Source organism: Arvicola amphibius, chromosome 8, assembly GCF_903992535.2.
Source record: "Arvicola amphibius chromosome 8, mArvAmp1.2, whole genome shotgun sequence".
Taxonomy (NCBI): Eukaryota; Metazoa; Chordata; class Mammalia; order Rodentia; family Cricetidae; genus Arvicola; species Arvicola amphibius.
In genome coordinates, this window is record NC_052054.1 from 9,762,059 (window position 1) to 9,782,543 (window position 20,485).

At 44.7% G+C, this 20,485-nt stretch overlaps 2 protein-coding genes across 3 annotated transcripts in view; one reads left to right on the forward strand and one right to left on the reverse strand.

The window, feature by feature from the left end:
• Positions 1 to 365: 365 nt before the first annotated feature.
• Positions 366 to 7,052, reverse strand: Gtf2h5 (general transcription factor IIH subunit 5). The gene is made up of 3 exons (XM_038340430.1): positions 6,934 to 7,052; positions 5,848 to 5,920; positions 366 to 1,012 (listed from the first exon to the last, which is right to left on the reverse strand). Exons 2-3 carry the CDS (start codon positions 5,880 to 5,882, stop codon positions 832 to 834), a joined length of 216 nt encoding a protein of 71 aa, XP_038196358.1. The 5' UTR covers positions 5,883 to 5,920; positions 6,934 to 7,052; the 3' UTR covers positions 366 to 831.
• Positions 7,053 to 7,098: 46 nt separating this feature from the next.
• Serac1 (serine active site containing 1) overlaps positions 7,099 to 20,485 on the forward strand; it is a 33,961-nt gene continuing 20,574 nt past the window's right edge. Inside the window, exons 1-7 of one of the 2 annotated variants that reach the window (XM_038338796.1) lie at positions 7,099 to 7,221; positions 13,745 to 13,836; positions 15,110 to 15,146; positions 15,839 to 15,975; positions 17,401 to 17,490; positions 18,148 to 18,279; positions 18,872 to 18,993. In XM_038338796.1, the coding sequence (XP_038194724.1) occupies positions 13,746 to 13,836; positions 15,110 to 15,146; positions 15,839 to 15,975; positions 17,401 to 17,490; positions 18,148 to 18,279; positions 18,872 to 18,993 (609 nt within the window). In that variant the 5' untranslated portion in view covers positions 7,099 to 7,221; position 13,745. The remainder of the gene's footprint in view (positions 7,222 to 13,744; positions 13,837 to 15,109; positions 15,147 to 15,838; positions 15,976 to 17,400; positions 17,491 to 18,147; positions 18,280 to 18,871; positions 18,994 to 20,485) is intronic. The other variant, XM_038338797.1, reaches the window with a different exon arrangement.

A 20,485-nucleotide genomic window follows, 5' to 3' on the forward strand; every position in this document is an offset into this window, starting at 1 on the left:
ACATGTACTTCTGCTGCATCTTCTGCGCTGGCACACGTGAGAGGGAAATGTCACCAGCACAGTAAGACACAAGCAGAGTTTATCTTTATTTATTTATCTATCTATTTATTCATTCATTCATTTACTTATTATGTACACAATATACTGTCTGTGTGTGTGCCTGCAGGCCAGAAGAGGGCACCAGATCTCATTACAGATGGTTGTGAGCCACCATGTGGTTGCTGGGAATTGAACTCAGGACTTTTGGAAGAGCAGACAATGCTCTTAACCACTGAACCATCTCTCCAGCCCCAAGCAGAGTTTATCTTCCCCACTTGTTTCTAATGCACACTTAACAGAGATAGGCAAAATTAATAATACCTCGGTTACAGTGATAACTTAACCAAACTCCAGTATTTTATTGGTGTATTTAATTGGTGTTAAAAAAAAAGTGGGGAAATCATTTATGATTATATCTGATTACGCTTGCTTGTCTGTGTGGGAAGGAGGCACATGCAGAAGTCAGGCGACACACAGAGGTCTTCCCTTCCCTGGGATCAAATTCAGGCTGTCAGGCTTGGTGGCAAGGGCCTTTACCAAACGAGCCATAGCACCAGCATGATTATGATTAGTTTAATAAAGAATAATAAAAGCCAAATTGCTGCCAACTGTTAGTTCTTCTTTAAAGATTTTTTAAGGGTTCAAAAAATTCATTTAGGGACTTTTGTCTGAATAAAGGATCCTGCAGCCTTTCCCCACAAAATGCTCGTAAAAAGTCTAAGTGTTGTATGAGACACTGAATAGGCCTCTCTTCCATGTCTGTGGTTTGTAATTTCCGAGCGCTCAACATTTTCACTTCTGGGTAAGAGAAAAGGCATTCTGGTCCATCAGCTCCCCTACTCGTTCCTGAAGGACATTAACCAGCTCCGCAATGACAAAGACATGTGTGTCATCAATGTCTTGAATGATGAACTTCTTCCCCAAGGCATTGGACTCATCCAAGTACAGCAAGAACTGCTTCATGGCAGGATCACTGTGGAGACAAACAGATTATAGCACATCCTGTGGTCAACCATGTCACAAGGACTCAAGCAATTACATTTGCACATGGTGAATTTTTAAGATGATCTTTAAAGTTCGGAACTATTATTCAATGTCTTGCTTCCTCTCAGCTTAAAGTAGTAATGATTTGTGGCCATGACTTCATGTTAGATGTCAAGTTAGGACAACTTCAGAGAGGCCTTTAAAGAACAACTCGTCTCTCACAAGAGGAGAAACCATGGCAATCCCTCTGCGGTTTAACAGGGCCTAGACCTACATCTTCCTTAGCTGACAGAGAGCATAGGACAAACAAAAATGGCAGAAGAGGCCACTCCGGGAGCTGTGGGTGGACAAAGCAGGTGGCTGATGGACAGGAAATCAGACTCACTCGGCCCTGTCTATCTAAATATGAGGGATAAAGGGGCAGATGGTGCGGGAGAGAGAGACTGGAAAAGACCCTCAGTAGTACAGGGCTCTAAAACCAGGCTACTTCCTCCTTTCCCAGCAAAAAAGGCACCACAAGGACTCAAGTGGTGACCTTAGTTAGCCCCACGCCACTCTCCAAGCCCTTCTGTCCTTGGCTATCTCAGATTCTACAAGAATCTCAAAATAGCCTAAAACCACGCACTGTTTTCTGGAGGAATGTGTTTCACACTGTGGGACGAATAGTTGTTTTGTGATTCCAATCAGTTCTAGATGTAATTCAGCAAAAAGGGTAAACGGGAGGTCATAATAATAATATAAAAATTGCTGTCTAAGTGAAGTGTATTATTTTTGAATGCCTTCACAGCTGATACCAATTCCTCTCAATAATTCCCTGAGCGGTGTTAAAAACAGCAATGGCTAAATGGTTATAACGCCTCGTATCTCTACACTTTTCTGAACGAAATGAGTTGACATAAGTCAATGAAGAGCTAAACCACTGGACCCAAGGAGTGCTGTGGCACTCACCTCAGGGCTGAACCATGCTGCCAATGTCCTAAAAATGTTTGCTGATGGCACTTTACCCTCCACTTCAGCTGTACCCTGCACGTAAGCCTCTTGCCTTGCCCGCATCCCAGCAGGATTCACTGCTGCACAGACCCAGACTCCAAGGGCACTGGCCTTGGAAAGTCTTTTAATGATCACAGTATAAGGGACATTTGATAGGAAATGTATAAAGTTTAGAATATAGTAATCTAAAGCTGGGCGGTGGTGGTGTACACCTTTAATCCCAGCAATGGGGAGGCAGAGGCAATAGGATCTCTGAGTTCAAGGCCAGCCTAGTCTAAGAGTGTGTTTCAGGACAGCCAGGGCTACATAGAGAAAACCTGTCTCGAAAAACCCAAAACCAAAAAAACAAAACAAAACAAATTCTAATCTGAATAAAGGACTTTTCAAAAAAAAAGTAGAGGGAAGGCTCTGGGAGAAACCTACTAGCAAAGGAGCTTTATGAGAATTCCTAAACCTAGCGATGACTGCATATCCAGCTGATATCCTGGGATCAGGAATATTTAACAGGAAAAACTTCCTCTGCCTGGAAATGTGAAGGGCAGACACCATCAAGCTATTAGCTATAAATACTCTTACAGTTATAAACACTATAAATACAGTTTTAGGGCTGGGGAGTGTTCCTCAGTGGCAGAGCACCTGCCTAGCATCTGTGTGGAGACAACATGGCAAGCAAGTGGGGGATCTGTGAAAAGCATAGATAGTAGCACGGTGAGACCAAAATTAGCTGTGACGCAATGCCCGACGCTGTCAGCACCCTTCACCTAGCAGAATGAGAAGAGCGGCTTTGTTAATGGAAGCCATGCTTCGGGTAACACTTAGCCAAACAGAATGTATTTCTTGAAAATTTCTATTCCTGGTGAGGAGAGAATGCAAACAGGTTCTCCAAGCAGAGTCAAGGTGTGAGGGACGCCAGGGGAGACTGAAGGCTTCTGGGTAACCAACAAAGAGGAAAAACAGGCATAAAGGCCCAGTGAGTTATCAGCAGAGACTGCAGGGGCAGTGGAGGCCGATGATGGTGGGGGTGACAACGGCAGAGACAGCACAGTGGCGGGCTACAGATTCAAGCAGACATAATAAGGCTTCATTTCCAAAAGCATTTATAAAGTTGAGTTTTCCCAGCCTGAGATCTCATATTGGATCCAGCAAATTGTAGGCACTGGATAAATGTGTCAGTGAACCCTTAGGAGGACCAAAGTGGTGGGGATCCAGCAGCACTGTCCTTCACATCCATCCCAGCCAGGCTTACTGCTGCAGACATGCAGCCCTAAGTGACTACTTGATTTCTAGCCTGGGCTGTTGGAGCCCGGTATAGGCTTAGCTCACACTTCAGTCCTCTGACCCACTCCCTCTCCTGCTGGGACAGGAAGGCTGGAGAGTAACCATTTCTTGGGATTTAGCTGAGGTCACAAATCTGATTCGATTCCCTTAACTGGCTCTGTCCAGTAAACACATATATGTATCTTTACACCTTTGCCACAAAGGTGTAGGCACTGTTTTGGTTGCTTTGGAAACATGGCCCTAAGGAAGTAAAGTGCTTGACAAGATAAACACCGTGAAAGAAGAAAATAACAGACAGATGTTCTCTTAGCTCCAATTTGCTTCTCACACCCACTAAAAGCTTCTAAGCCTGACTATAAGGGTTGGCTGGTCTCACAATACACATCCCATCCATTTGTTAGTGCGCAGTAAAGCAGCTGCAATTCCTCTCTCTAACAAATTCTCTGAGGCAGCGCCAAACGGAATATAACATCACATATGCTGGGTGCATGTCTGCTTCAGTATTCAGTAACGGCTTTAGTAGGCTAGATTTAAGGAAATACTACCTGTGAACCTGGGGATCAGTGGTGTATCCCAAAAGATACTTGCCATAAAAGTACAAATTTTCAAGTATTTTAAAAATCCAGGCTCTTCGCCTTATACTGTGGTCTAAGACAAACCCTAGGAGGAAGGATTCTTAATACGACTAGACACTTTGATATTTAAGCTCACCAAAGACAGAACTAAATGGCCACCATTAATAGTCTGGCTTAACTGCTTTACTGTGGGCTACGAAGAATTAAAAGGCTACTGTTTTGGATTAAGCTTCTATCCAGATCAGGCTAAAAATAAAATGCCATCGCTCATGCTTAGTTTCCAGGTCACTCAGGACAACACTTTACCAGATCTGTTGAAAAAACAGATTTAGTGGTGAGACAGATGTCTCCACCCAGCCAGTTGTCTTTCCAGGGTTCTCACTTTGCTTATTTTCAGGTGAAGGTTCTTGGACTGTGGGCTGGTGTGAGCTGATGGCAGCACTGGTGAAGTATGTGCAAAGCCTTGGGTTCCGCAACTCCTAAGAATTCTCCAAGTCACGGAAAGGGAAAGACATGCTACGGTAGGTAGGCTCTGCAGTCTCAGGATGCATAGGGAGGAGGGGCAGTGGGGTCACGGAACAAGTCCCTGATGATGACAGATGATTATCTTACTCTAACCTGGCATGTAACCCCCCACTCCATGAAGATAACTCTCTATGCATGCAGAGCGCATCTCACCCCACATCTCTTGGCTCCACCCACTGCCTTCCTCAACTAGTACCTACTTCACGTTCCCTCCTGCTCAACAGTTGATGGTTTTTGTAAACTGACTTTGTTAGACTCTCATTTTCCCAATGTCCAAGTCTGCATTATCCCAGCACCCATATGGTGGCTCACGACCTGTTCCTAATTCCAGATCCAATGCCCTCTTCTGATCGCCTCAGGCACAGGCGCAGGCGCAGGCAATCACTCATACATAAAATAAAAATCACAACTAACTTGGGCTATCTGGGTTAAACTCTTCACCTGTTTCGTTGCATGCTTTTTACTGGGAAATGGTATTTCCACTGGACAGCGCTGCTGCAATGTTACAGGTTTCCTAGGATTTGACCTTGCTCCCCCTTCAGCTTTGCCGGCACAATAAAAGCACCAGCACCTGTACAATGAGACACAACAGGGAAACAGGAGGAGACAGCAGCATATTCAACAGGGGAGCGAGTGTCCAGAGAACACTCAAGAGAAGCTGAACAAGGAGTCCAAGTCTGAGAAGGGAGGGACAGAAAAGGCCTGTATTTCAGGTCACTTTGAGGAACTCAGCTCTAGAAACTAGTGTGGCTGCTTGCTTCTCCTTTGAGAGCTATGCTAGGCAGTTTAAAAGCTTGCTCTGCTCAGCTCTCGTTTCTTCTCAGCACATTCTGTACTGGCAAAGACTGAACCAAGCTCCTGCATTATTTTTTACATTTTTAAGACAAAGTTTCACCATACAGCCTTGGCTGGCCTCGAACCTGACCTGCTTCTATTTCCCGAGTGCTGGGACTAAAGGCCTGCCCCACCTTCCTGAATTCTTCTAAGCCTTAATTTGGGCAAGTGCCGAGGGTTTGAAAATAAAAAGTTTCTCTCTCTCTCTCTCTCTCTTTTCTGAGACAGGGTTTCTCTGTAGCTTTGGTGTTTGCCCTGAAACTCGCTATGTAGACCAGGCTGGCCTCCAAATCACAGAGATCTGCCTGCTACTGCCTCCTAAATACTGGAATTAAAGGTGCACCACCACCACTCAGCATAACACTGTTTCTCAAACCAAGGCTATTCTAACACACGTCTCTCATCAAAAATAATTGGAAATAATGCTAATTATATTAAGTTAACAGACAATGAAATGTTAACACCAGCAAGAAAACTTAGCAACAAAGTCTATTCCACTTAAAAAGAAAGCCTACGGAAATTCAAAGTTGAAGCCTTGATTTCATTTAGATCAGCAAAACAAAATTGTGGAAAAGGCATATATACATAAAAAGAGCCAATGTGTAAATTTAAAAGTACGAACCATTCTATGAGCACTCCTTTCAAAACGTTGACCATCTTTTCCCAGGCAGACGGTGCAGATGACCTCAAGGATGCTAAAATAAATAAATTTAATTAATTTTAAAAAAGATAAAGTGACATAAAATCCATAAACTTTTTTTAAATATTTATTTATTTATTTATTTTGTATACATTATTCTGTCTTTGTGTATGGCCGCAGGTCAGAAGAGAGCAGCAGACTCCATTACAGATGGTTGTGAGCCACCATGTGGTTGCTGGGAATTGAACTCAGGACCTTTGGAAGAGCAAGCAATGCTCTTAACCTCTGAGCCATCTCTCCAGCCCCCAAAATCCATAAACTTTAACCTATTTTGGGGATTTACATCTGAGATGAAATAAAAAAAAATTAAATGGCAGTATTAAAAAGCTAACATTGAGGCATACAGATAGGCACATTTATACCAATGGTAAAACAGACTATTTGGAATATTAATAAAGCACAACTCTTACTTGCAAACAAATTCAACTCGTGGCTAATTAGTCCTTAAAAAGTAAGCTCCAAGGCCGTTAGGAGTGGTGCACGCTTTGAACGCGGAGCAGCCAGGGCTACAGAGAGGCCGGGACTCAAGGAGGCCAACACGTCCTAACTAGGTTCATTATTCAAATGTTTTATTTTACATCCAGGAGAACGATACAAAGGCAAAATTCCGGGGGCGGGGGAGCAGAAATTATAAAATGATACTTCTGAAAAGAGCCTCGAAATCACAGTGATCACCACCTCATTTCACGATGAGACAAAATACCTGGTCAAAGTAGGTAATTTTAATTTACAAATATCTAGGTCTTCAGATTTTGTATTCTTTCGAATACAATAAATTACATCCTCTAAAGATCTGCATCGGAAGGTCCCTGAGTGAGAGCCAACCTACACCCGCGTACGGGAACCTTCCCCTGCAGGAAAACCATGACACAATGCGTGACGGCCCCGTGACCCCACACCACAGGCCTTAGGAAGGCTGCGGGACTCCGACCGGCCCATAAAACCGGGAGGCTCCGTGCCTTTTCGCCTCCTCCCCTCCTTTTTTCCGATAAGGCCCACGCAACCTACTTCTCCAAGCGGCTCAGAGCCTGCAGCCTTCCTACGCCCACACGTACAGGAACAGTTGTGGCGTCGCCGACCCACTGCGCCTGCGCTGTACGCGCGTCATCGCGCCCGCGACACTCTAGTGGGTGGAGCGATTTGTTGGGGGCGGGGCACGAGGGTGGGGCCAAGCGCTCGGGGGGCGGGATCACGTGCCTACAGCCGCCTAGGAGAGGGTGCAGGTCGCCAGCGGCGGCGGAGGGTGGGCTTTGCAGCCGGCCGTGTCCACCCGGAGCGGAGTCCGTGCACCGGCAGGTAGGACGGACGGGTGGGCGGGCTTGTGGGCGGGCAAGGGCGTCGCTGCAGCTGCGGGCTAGGAGGGCCGTGGGTCTGCACGGACATGGAGCCCTCGGAAGGTCGCGCGGCCTCGGAGGGACCCTGTGACCCGCCGCGCTCCTTAGAGCCTGATTCGGGCCCTTTTCTTGAATGATCGCTCAGCGTCTCCGGTTGCTCCTGAGACTCGGAGGAGAGCACCTGTGTGCAGGTGTACCTTTCTATGCTCTGTGATCTCAGGAGCCACACCTTAGTCATTCAGGCCACATCTTGCACTTCTCTGACCTGGGAGACCTGAATAGTTGGAATGCTGATAGGTTTCTAAACCCAGTAACCGTCATTTTAAGGTGAAGGCCTCCAGAAGGTTCTGAAGTTAATCCCATTCCCCAATTCTGTCCTGTAGTCTTTTTATAAATCAATAATTTGTATTTGCTTTGGTATTTTGCCTGCGTGTATATCTGTGTGAGGCTGTCGGGTCTTGGAGTTGGAGACAGTTGTGAGCTGCCATGTCAGTGTTGGGAACTGAACCAGGGTCCTCTGGAAGAGCAGTCGGTACTCAGAGCACCCTAGCCATCTCTCCAGCCCCAGATGAGGCAGGAGGTAGTTGTAGCTTCCTGCTCTTTATATTTACACGTTTAAGCTCATGCTGATTTTTGCTTCACATGTGTCTTCTCTGTTTAACCAGCCTTGCCTTTCCACTTATCTCCCTCCCAGTCCCTCAAAATTCTTTTAAAAAAATTTATTGCATTCATTTATGTATAGTGTATACATGTGTATACATACATGTATGTAGTTTGGGGTGGCATGTGTGTGCCACAGTGCTTGAATGGACAGGTCAGAGAACAATTTGAAGGTGTCGGTTCTCTTCCAGCATGTGGATCTTTTGGATGGAATGCAGTTCACCAGACTTGGCAACAAGCAAGTGGCATATTTGCGGAGCCATCTTGCCAGCCCTGCTCCCTCAAACTTTTTTTTCTCTTGTTCTTTTCCACATTTTTTCTGTTGTACTCATTCTTTTAAAATCATCCCAAGTTTACTCTTCCTGTGTCTTCGTTTTACTTATTTTCTTTCTGCCACAGTAAAAATCCCCGAAGCTCTTTTAAACAGTTACCCAAAATTATGTGGAAGAGGCAAAAATCTAGAAGAGCTCTTCCTGAGGAGAAGCTAGCTGGGCGTGGTGCCTGGACCTTAGACTTCTGTCTCTCTGGATGCTGAGGCAGAGGAAACTCACAGGTTGGAGGCCAGCCTGGGCTACATAGCAAGCTCCTATATCAAAAAAATAAAAAAGGGTCAAAGCAGGAGCCCTTTATGACCTAGCTTTGGGACTTGGTGTTTATAGCCAAGCATGCATCTTCCTGTGCTGCGTATTTAAGGGTGGAGAAATAGGTCGGAAGGGTGGGATTGAGTTTGGAAGTAGGCCTGTGTTACATGTAGTCGGTTGACTTTTGGATAAGGTACAGTTATTTGCTGAAAAGAACATTGTTTCAACATTTTATTTGCACTGTTGGATCTCTATATAGAAAAAAGTTCACTTACCATCAAAATACATAAAAATTGAACATGGCAGCAGTTAAGACCACCGTCTGCTCTTACATGCTCTTCCTCATGCTCCTTTCCCAGCACCCACCGGATGGCTCATAATCATCCGTAGCTTCAGTCACAGGGGATCTGAACCCTCTCCTGGCCTTCAAGGTCACTGCACACACGTGGTACACGTACACACATGCTGGCAAGCACTCATACACACAAATGAAATCTTAAGGAAACTTGTAATGGTCTGTCCTGTCCCTTTAAGAGACAAAGCCCTGTCCACTCCCTTCCCTGTCCCCTGAGGCAGGCAGATCTTTCTTTCTGCTTGCAACCTGTCTCTTCCTTTTACCCCCTCCCCCACCAAGAGGCAGCTTCTGCCTCTCTCCATTCTCCCCTTTCCCCCTTCTGTTTCTCTCCCTCCTCCCTCCCTTTCTTTTTTCCTCCCCCTCCCTCCCTCTTCTCTCCTTTCCCTCTTCCCTTCCATAACCCACTAAACAAATATCCAACTTCAATCTGCATGGTGTGCCTATTCATGTCTCTGTCTCTTGCCTGCCACGTGACTTCCTATCCAGGACCAGCTGCATTTGAAGACCTGCTGTGTGGTTTCATGGCAGGCCCATCTGTCCTCCCTCCTTGTGGCCTGCTGCAAGGGGAACTACGCCACCCGTGCATGGGACTGGCTGCTCTCAGGACCTGCTGTTAGCTGCCTGCTGCCACATGGCCCACTGCTGCTGCTGGGGGACCTGCAGCGTTTTTACTTAATCCATTTCAAAACTAACTTGGAATGAAACCTAGACTTAAACATAACATATAACACAAAACTGCCTTAGAATTATCAGAAACAATATCATGATTTAGGCAATGTTTTTTTTGTTGAGTTATTTTGTTTTTTTTTGTTTGTTTGTTTGTTTTTTGTTTTCTTTTGGCTTTTTGATAGAGGGTCTCTCTGTGTAACAGCTCTGGCTGTCCTGGAACTCACTTTGTAGAGAGGATTGGCCTTAAACTCAGAGATCGCCTTGCCTCTGCCTCCCAAGTACTGGGATTTAAGGCGTGTGCCACCACAGTGGTTTTTCAGGAAATAAAATTCAATAACCACAAAGGAGAAGATATTGATAAGATAGATTCTAACAAAGCTGCTCATCAAAATGTAGTTTGTTTGTTTGTTTGTTTTGTTTGTTTGTTTGTTTTTGCCTTTTTGAGTCAGGGTTTCTCTGTGTAACAGCCCTAAGTGTTCTGGAAATAGCTCTGTAGACCAGGCTGGACTTGAACTCACAAAGATCTGCCTGTCTCTGCCTCCCAAGTGTTGGGATTAAAGGCATGCACCATCATTGCCTGGTCAAATGTAGTTTTAAGGAAACAGTCAAGTCACAGACATGGAGAGGATAGTTGAGGTATCTGTATGTATGTTTGATAGAAGACTTACTTCCAGCATATATAAAGAACATGGAGCCACCAGGCAGTAGTGGCGCATGCCTTTTATCCCAGAACTCGGGAGGCAGAGGCAGGAGGATCTCTGTAAATTCGAGGCCAGCCTGGTCTACATAGTGAGTTTCAGGACAGTCAGGACTGTTACACAGAGAAACCCTGTCTCAAAAAACCAAAAACCAAAAACCAAAACAAAGCAAAAGAACTAGGAGCCAACTTAAGCAGAGAAAAGACATGAAGGGATACTCCAACAAAAGAATATATGAATGGCTAACATGCATTTGAAAAGGTACTCAGCATGGTTGTCTGGAAATTTCATAGTGACTGATAAATCTGTAGTATGCCCACTAAGAAGGCTAAAAGCAAGCATCAGCAAGCATGTTAGACAGTTGGGACCCTTGGCTTTGCTGGGTGCAATATAAAATGTTGCAATTGTGCTTTAAAAACATTAAACATTGTTTCTTGACCCAGCTATCTCACTCCTGGGGCATTTATTGAATAAATATGAAAACATGTCTACAAAACCTTGTACCACAATGCTCAGAGGAGCTTTTGTTAGGCAGAATGCTACGCCCCCCCCCAAAATGCCCATGCCACCTTCCTTGGAACATGTGATTATATTTTATGTAGATAGCAAAGGGAATTTTGAAAGTAGAAGTAAGTTTATATATCTCGAGTAGATTTTTAACATAAAAATATGTTCCTTATTTGTTGTTTTATACAGGTATATAATAATGTATTTTCATATTTACTCCTCATTACCTGATTGTAGTCTCTTCCCAGTCTGTAATGGAAAGATCATCATAGTTATCTGGGAAAGCCTTCTGTATCCATGCAAAGACCCTGAAAGTAGATCAGACAGACCTGACGAGGATGGGACAAGCTGTTGTCACTTCAGCAATGTAGTGGGCTGTCTGCAGAGCCCTTAGGAGGCATTTAGGAGCTAAGGGTGGCTCCTTTATTACCAGCAAAGAGATGGAGACATTAGTCTTATGCTAGAGTGTAGCTGAATCCTGCCAACCACCTGCAAGAACCAAACTCTCCCTCAGGTCCACATGAGGGGAAATGGACCCCTTCAGGTCTTTCAGTGAGGAAAAACAACTGTGGTTTCAGTCTTGTGAGACTGAGCAGAGACACATTAGGTGTCTAGGAATCTGCATTTATTAAGAATCTGTGCAGAACCTGCACCTAGGTGATATTTTGAATAATAATTTGTAGGTTGTTCATTAAAGTTTCCAGACTTGTGGCCCCAGTGACACGTGTTAGTGAGTGACTGTACCTTTGCAGCAGAACTTTGTGGCACCGTGGCACCTTTCGGCCTTACCTGAGTATTTCATTAATCCTTAATCTAAATGTTAAGTTGGGAATCCCTCCTTATCACCGCATCCACTCTTTTCCCAGTATTTGCTTTGATGAGTGTTTTCTTATGAACTTAGAGTCCAGGTCAGAGACTGAGAACCTGGCTTATCTTTTGCCGTTCTCTTCCATGCCACATTCAGCTGCCTGTTCATTTTCTTGTCCTCTTGGCTCCTACGTCTGTTTTGTTGATTATTTTCAGAGCCACTACCTTAACTTCAGGTACCTTTTCTCCTTGATTATTGTTAGCAGGCTCCGTATTGGCTTTTTCTTTCTCCATTTCCCCACTTCCCATCTCACTATGTAGACCTGCCTGGCTGTTCTGCAACTCTCTATGTAACCCAGGCTGACCTCACACTCAGAGAGATCCACCTGCCTCTGCCTCCTGAGTGCTGGGATTAAAGGCGTGTACCACCATGCCTATCTTAAATTTGTTTAATTTAAAAATTTAAAAACTTGGTAGTTACTCTATTGCTTGGCGTTACATAACTGACAGCATCACGTGACAGAGTGAGTTCAGAATCCTATGGTGGCCCCTACTTCTATACTCTCCATAGAATGAATCGATACAACCAATAAGAGGGAATTGGAGAAGCACTCAAAATCAATTCCCTAGTCAGGCGGTGGTGGCACACACCTCTAATCCCAGGAGGCAGGGGTGAAGGTCAGAGGATAGCATGCAGGAGTTGATTCTCTTCCCACTGCGAGGACCCCAGGACTGAACTCAGGCTTGGTGGCGGCACTTTCCCTTCACTGAATCATCTCCTTGGCAACATCTTAGTTTTTCAGAAAGGGTTTCTCTCCAAACCTGAAGTTGACCAATTTGGCTAGACTTGCTGGCAACCAGCAAGCTCCAGGAAGCCCCTGTTGTTTTCACAGTGCTGGGGTCCTATCCACATGCTGGGGTCCTATCCACGGTGCTGGGGTCCTATCCATGGAGCTGGGGTGCTATCCACGGTGCTGGGGTCCTATCCACGGTGCTGGGGTCCTATCCATGGAGCTGGGGTCCTATCCACGGTGCTGGGGTCCTGTCTACAGTGCTGGGATTATATCCACAGTGCTGGGGTCCTGTCCACGGTGCTGGGATCATATCCACAGTGCTGGGGTCCTGTCCACAGTGCTGGGGTCCTATCTACAGTGCTGGGATCATATCCACAGTGCTGGGGTGATAGGTACATGCTGCTTCCCAGGCTTGCCACATGCCTCCAAACTCATGTCTTTATGCTTTTCTTGCGAACATTTTACTGGCTGAACCATGTCTAGAGCTTTGGAAATTGAAACTCTTTAAGTCCAACGCTTGAGCCCATCAAATGGAATTATCTGTGTTAGTCTATGGAGATATGTTACACTGTACTATAAATGGATCAGAGCACACATAACTCCCACAGCAAACAGCCCCACAGAGATGAGCTCTTGATCAAAGATGTTAAAACCCGAGTCAAACATAACCACCACAAGGACTAGGCAGCCCCAGAGTTCCAACACAGAGACTTATCATGTCTACAAAAAGTGCTCAGGTGACAGAGCTAAGTGGATCTGTGTGAGTTAGAGGCCAGCCTGCTCTACATAGTGAGTTCCAGGACATCCAGGGCTATGTAGAGAGGCCCTATCTATTAAAAAAAATGATAAAATGTAAAGGAATATTTAGAAGCTGTGTGCATTAGCTTGTTGCAGCATCATGTACCATCCCAAGACCTGATGGCCCAGACTGCCGTTCATTACTCAGCAGTCAGAAGATCCGTAGGGTCGGTCAGTCCAGGGCTCGTTAGAAGAGAGCAGCCTTACTTGCCAGGCCATTAGTGCTGGCCGCTTAGTGGGAATTTGCTGCTTCTCTCCACGGCTGTTGGGCTTTATTTATCAAGGACAGACATGTATTATACATGCTTCTGGTCTTTAAAGGACATTTAAAAACATTAAATGTTTGTGTTGGGATTCTACTTAATAACCTAAATTTTCTTGATTTCCTATTAATCACTACTCACAGTTGAACACAACTTGAAGAATAATGAAAGTGCTAGCAAAATTTATCCGGTTTGTTTTTAGGATTGAAACCCTTAGTTGAGATGTTTGTTGAGTTTTGAGTCATCTTAACTGCGGGCAACCCACTGTGATAGTGACTTGTGCTTAGGTCAGAAGAAAGGGTCTGACCTTACGTCCGTACCAAATGCCCCTTGTTACATTGCTTTCCACCCAGGATGCTGCTCGGTACCTATTGTGTCATCTGTTGCAGAAGAATAGGAACCTCTGTTTCCCGTTTAAGAAGCCGCATGTCCTGGAGAAACCTCCGTGAGTACAGTTCAAGGAACAGCATTTCTATTAGAAACCGTGAAGAGATGGCGGCCGCTTTCCTGGAGTGTGTTGCAAACTGACAGCCCAGTCTGACTCTCGTTCACTTCTGTCCTCTGTACTGATGAGTCCATGCGCATTTGTGAGCCCAGACCCAGACAAGGTCTTCTTTTTCCAAACGTCTTTCTTCCCGTTTGTCCTGTCAGTTCACCCTCTTTTCCAGCTTAAGCAGCAGCACTGTGTTCTCATTCAGCAATGCTTACCGAGCCCTCGTAGAACTGGAAACCTCCACCAGGTTCTGGGATAGTGCTGAGCAAGAACGTTCTCCTTGCCCTGTGGTGCCGTGAGATCTGCTCTGATCCGCCCCACACTGTTGCCTGGCACCTTAAGCCAGGGTAGATCCACCATTTGCCATTTAGTAGACTCGGTATAGAACTTGGTTAATTATCTGATTCTCTCATAGACAAACTAGGAGTTATCTTGGAGTCAATACTGTCCCAGAGAGTCAGTCAGGAAGCTCCGTGTCTTACTCCTTGTAGACCTTCTCATCCCTGTTCTTGACCTGCTGTGAAGGCTCATGAGTTTGTGGGGAAGTGTCTCCCTTCCAGACCTCCAGTGTGTCTGACTTCAGTGTAGAGCATAGCCAACCTTCCTGCTCAACAGTCTAGGATTTGAGTATTTTGGAATGAGTGTGTATTGAATAGCAATTGTCTGCCAATAAGATTTGACTGCCAATAAAATATATACTTAATAATGTTTCCAAGGTCCAAACAAAAGTTTATATTTTGTTGCCTATATATTAATTGGGGCCATGTGATCTCTGGTGCTTAAACGACCAAGTATACCGTGGTTGTTTGGGGGAAAAGTCATTTTACTGTTCCCACTTGACAGACAGTCCCTCTATAGAGTCTGAGAAGCTTGGTGAGCCCACCTTGCCTCTGGCTGCAGATCTTCCTGGTGGTCCACTCTGGAAGTCTATGACCTGTTGTACAACACTGGCACGGGGACCTGCATTCGCAGTGACTTGGCTTGGGGTAGCATAGCAGGAGCTTGAAGGATGAGTGCAGAAGCCATGAGCATAAGTCATATTTTACTCAGTGCCACCATGTATTATCGTGGCTCATAATGAATATAATATGTAATGTAGTATGTTACCTATATAACAGAAATTTAACTTCAGCCCAGTTATACACAAAAAGTTTACACTGTTGCCTGTTTCTTGTCATACATTTAAAAAAGAAATCATGTTGAATTTTCCTCTTTCTTTTTGAAGGGAATATAGTAAGATTTACTGGATCCTTCATTTTAGGGTAAGTAGCAGTGAATAGTTAATGGCTTCATGATACCACTCTTGGAAATCTTAACAGAAGTGACTTAACATGGAGTAGCCGTGGATGTGGAATGTCAGAAGGTTGAACATGCCTTTGTAGAGGAGCACATGTACATATTTATAAATGTGTAGTGCATTGCTTGCAGTAGGTTCAAGTTAAAAATGCCCTAAGTGTTTGCAGGAGAGCAGGTAAACAAGGTGTGGTGATGTATTTATGTCACAAGGGGACCGTGTGTACAGCCTAGAGTGGGGGTGAGTCACATGAACATAAGGCTGAATGAAAGAAGACATCTAGCCTGAGTATTCACAGTCAGGCCACACAGAACACTGTTGTTTAAGGATGCACACACAGGTAGCACACACATGATGAACAGCAATGACATTCTGGTTATTACTACTGATCAGCCATGAAGGAATGAGAGAGTGCGCTTTGGGTGCTGCTAATCTTCTATTTCTTCCTTGAATGTAACCGTGCAGCCACTTGCTGTTAAACTTTTTTTAAGATGAATATGTGCACATAAGTATATATATGTGTGTGTGTGTGTGTGTGTGTACATGTAAAATAACACTTTTGTGTTACTGTATGCTGTGTTTTCTAGTAAAATAGAAAACAGCTTATTGTTGGGTCATATTTAGATTCTGATTTATAAGGAACTTTTTGTTTCTCTTTAGGGGTTCTTTATTTCTTACTTATGAAGTTCTGGCCCTGAAGAAGTCTTTAACATTAGACACTCAGGTGGTAGAAAGAGAAAAAATGAAGTCTTACATTTATGTGCACACAGTTCCTGCAGACAAATTAGAAACTCATGGTAAGTTAACTCCATCTTTCTAGAATAGAAGCTAGGTGTTGAATGCAGAAATGGGTCTGTGTAGAGTCCAGTGCTGACAGGGTAGGCTCAGCCTTCTGGTAGAGTCGGCAGAGCCTGTGCAAAACAGACTCCACAAGTCTCCTTCACTGTTCTGCTGCCGTGAAGAGACATCATGACCAAGGCAAGGCTCATAAAGGGAAGCATTGACCTGGGGGCTTACAGTTTCAGAGGGCGAGTCATTGTCATCTTGGCAGGGAGGGAGCATGGTGTTATGCAGGCAGGTGCTGGAGTAGTGACCAAGAGCTACATCTTGATCCAGAGACAGGCAGAGACTGGGTCTGGCATAAGCCTTTGAAACCTCAAAGCCCACCCCCAGTGACACACTTCCTCCAACAAGGCCACACCTCCTAATCCTCCCAATCCTGTCAAGCAGTCCCATACCCTGGTGACTAAGGACTCAAATAGATGAGCCTGTGGGGGCCACTCTTACTCAAGCCACATTAACTGATGACCAGATTTGGGGCTTCTGTGTTTCTCCAAGTCTTTAGCTCCTTTAGAACACAGTAAGAACTGGCTGAGCCCTTGGGTCTGACCCTGCCTTCCTACTTCAGTGGGGCCTCCAGCTCAGTTTGTCAAGTGCAAATGCTTGTTTTGTCATTTAGCTCAGAGACTATCTGTAGGGGTGACTCACGCAGCCAAACTCATGAAACAGATTGAGAAGTATGAATTCAACTGTTTTACCGCTGCCATGTGTTACAAAGGCTGAGCGGTCTGTGGATGCCAGTTAGGACATCCCCCTTCTCAGTGCCAAGGTTGCTTGCAGGCAGAAGGGAGTCTTTTCTTTAGCTCTGGGCATCCTGGTGAGCCCCCACCCCACCCTGCCTCGCAGCTGTCTCTCCTAGGATGTCGGCGTCAGTCATGCGCCTGTGAGCAGGTTGCAGCCCCTGCCCCCTCTGACCTGCCGTTATCAGCACGCCACTTTTACTGCTTTACCTCCCTGGGCTTGAGCATCCACTGGGGCTGCTTATACTTGCAGTTGTGTAGACTGAGCTGCTGCTCTTAGAGTTTACCTGTCTGCCGAGGCTCAACCTCATTCTTAGAGCATTTTCCAAGTTCAGCTCTAGGTCAGCTATTTACAAGGAAGATTCTTTCGAATATTAGTCAGCTTCCATTATTCAGGAGGCTTTCTATAGTGCTGTTCTCATTCTTTTCACATTTTCTCCTTGACCTTGTCCTGGAGCCCAGAGAATTCTGTGTTCCCATAGTAAATACTTGCTTTTAATAGTGACTTTAAGAAGTCACAGGTTTTTCTTTTCTTTCTTTTTTTTTTAATGTTCTTTGCTATTAACTTTGGGACCTGGTTTATGTATTTCTTTTTGAAGTATTGGAGCATGATATTGGTCTTACTTGCTGCCATCATTTTAGGGCTTGTTTGGCAGGCAAGAAAAGAACTTCACAAAGCAGTAAGAAAAGTGTTGGCAGCATCAGCCAGGGTACTGCGGAACCCGTTTTCTGGTACGTGTAGACACAAATCCTCATCACTGGTCTGGTACGTGTAGACACGAGTCCTCATTGGTCTCGTACATGTAGACACGAGTCCTCATTGGTCTGGTACATGTAGACACGAGTCCTCATTGGTCTGGTACGTGTAGACACAAGTCCACATCACTGGTCTGGACAGTGAACCCAAGATTAAAAATGAGCACATAAAAGATAACATAGAATATTAAAAGTATACAGGTAATACTTGTAGTAAATGTAAAAAAATTAATATGACAGAGCTAAGATCAAACATTTGGTCATCATCTGTGTCTGCATTCAATGCTCCATTACAATTTCCGACTAGTTACAAGTTACCATCTAATATAACAGTGAACATAAAGCCGTTTTGGAGCTGGGAAGATGGCTCTTCATGTATGAGGATCCTAGCCCAGAACATCCATAAAAAACAGTAATTGAAGCCCATGCTTATAGTTTCAGTCCTTGGGAGGCAGAGACAGGAGGATCATGGCAATCACTACCCAGCAAGCTTGGCGAGCTGCTTCAATGAGAGGCTCTGATTCAGAAATGGTAGATGCATACAGTGTATGCACAGAGATGTGCGCATGTATCCAGTATACAGATGCACAGATGCCATCTTAACTGTTTCTATTGTCATGTCTGTGTGTGAAGACTCTTTCAGCACGGTTGACATCGAAGATCATGACTGTGCCGTGTGGCTGCTCCTGAGGAAGAGCCGGGAGGAGGACAGAGCCGCACGACTGGAGGCTGTGCAGGAGATGTCACAGGCCCACCACTGGCATGGTAATGAGGACCAGGCTCGTGGGTTAACCACCTCTTGGTTCCTGCAGTAACACAGGAGGGGAATTAAGTTAAGGAAGGAAGGAGTCAGGCAGTCTTAATATGGAAACACACACACTCTCTCTCTCAAACATTTGAGAAAAACTCCGTGCTAACCTGGAAGTCTGCTGATCTGGCAGTCCAAGTGTGGTTGGTAAGGCAGCTTCCAAACTGAGGCTTGTTCTACCAGAACAAGATTGGACTGTTTCACTAAGAGGAAGAAACTCCTAATTCTGAGTTACCAGTTTTCACATTTGAACATCAGGCTTTTTAAAAAGTCAGAGCATGACCTGGAGTGTTGAGAATTGTATGATTGGTGGTAACTGTGAGGCACGTTGGGTGTTGAGCTTACTGGGTGTGTGGTTGGTGGTAACTGTGAGCCATGTTGGGTGTTTAACTTTCAGATACTATATATACAACTGAGTTGGGAAAAATACTTGGGAAATTTGGGGTTACAAAGTTATAGAACAGTTTAAGAATTGAGGTGCTTTTTTATTTAATCTTGTGATAACTTTGAGTTAACCTTGCTGTTAACAAAACTGTATTTTCCCAACAGACTATCAGTACAGGGTAATTGCTCAAGCCTGTGACCCGAGGACCCTGATCGGTTTGGCACGAAGCAAAGAAAGTGATCTTCGTTTTTTTCTCCCACCCCCTCCTTTGCCATCTTTAAAAGAAGTAAGCAAGGGAGTGAAAAAGTTTAGTGTGTATTTCTAGTATGAGTGCATATAGTGATATTTCATTTGTATTTTAATAATAAAGCTTGCCTGAAGATCAGAGAGTAAAACAGCCTTACGGGTCAGCCTTACAGACCAGGCAGTGCTGACACACACCTTTAATCCCAGTAGCTACACTAGTTTGCCATAGAAACCGGGTAGTAGTGGTGCACGCTTTCAATCCCAGCACTAGAGAAGAATATAAGATAGGAGGAGACAGCTCTCACACAGTCTCATTCTGAGATTGCTGGTGGCAAGATCACCATTTCAGACTGAGGTAGAGGTGAGAGCCAGTGGCTGGCTGTTTTGCTTTTCTGACCTTCAGATTGAACCCCAATATCTGTCTGGGTTTTTATTAATCGTGCTACAGGTGCAGATAGATAGAACTGGTGCCCGACTCTGAAGAACAGGTGAACCGGATGCAGGGCTGAAATCCTAGTTTCCACAGGGCTGTGACCCTCACGGGGGGCTGTTCCGCTGCCATTTTCTGCCTTTGTAGGTTGAGAGAGTCTATTCTGCTAGGTTCTTCCAAGAACCCAAGAGAGGGTGCCTTGTAGTAAGTTTTTTGTTGCTGTTTTGTTTTGATTTTGATTTTTTCAAGACAGGGTTTGTGTTGAACTGGCTTTTCTGAAACTCTCTGTACACCAGGCCACCTGCCTCTGCCTCCTGAGTGCTGGGAGCGTTTTGTTTTAAGGATTAACTATGTCTGTGTGCCTAGATATGGATTTATGCATGTGAGTCCAAGTGTCCAGGGATGTCGCAAGAGGGCAACAGATCCACAAGAGCTGGAGTGACGGGGTAGTTGTGAGCCAACAGACCTGAGTGCTGGGACCCAAACTTGGGTCCTCTGCAAAAGTAATGCATGCTCCTAACTTCCACATCATCCCTCCAGCCCACCTTGTTCTATAGAGCAGATTTTTCACATCCTGAGCACTCTTGACATCTTAGATCAAACAACATTTAGCAGCATTCCTAGACACTGCTTCTAAGATGCAAGGGGTCCCCCAAGTTGTAACAAAGAAAATTGTCTCCAGACATTGCTAACTATGTCCAGGTAAGAACTGTGGGTAGAAGCGTGCTCAACTGCAGATGTCTTGTGTACCTTCCTTAGATGAGAAAACAAAACTGAAGCTTTGATACAAATGATCATTTGAAAAATAGAAAAGTGAATATGTAATTAATTATCATGAAAAATGAAATACTAACAAGCACCAGGCTTAATGATATCTTTAATTATAAAGGGTAGGGTTCATTTTAAGTCAAGCTAACAAGAAGTCCCTAAGGTAAAATTGAGGTAACATTTGTTACAGTCCTTTTTGCTTTTCATTTATTTTTAAGATTTTATTTTATATGTATGTGTGGCGCCTGCATGTATATACTTACACTACATATATGCTAGAGGCCAGAAGAGGGCAAGCAGTCTCCTGAACTGGAGTGACAGGTGCTTATGAGCC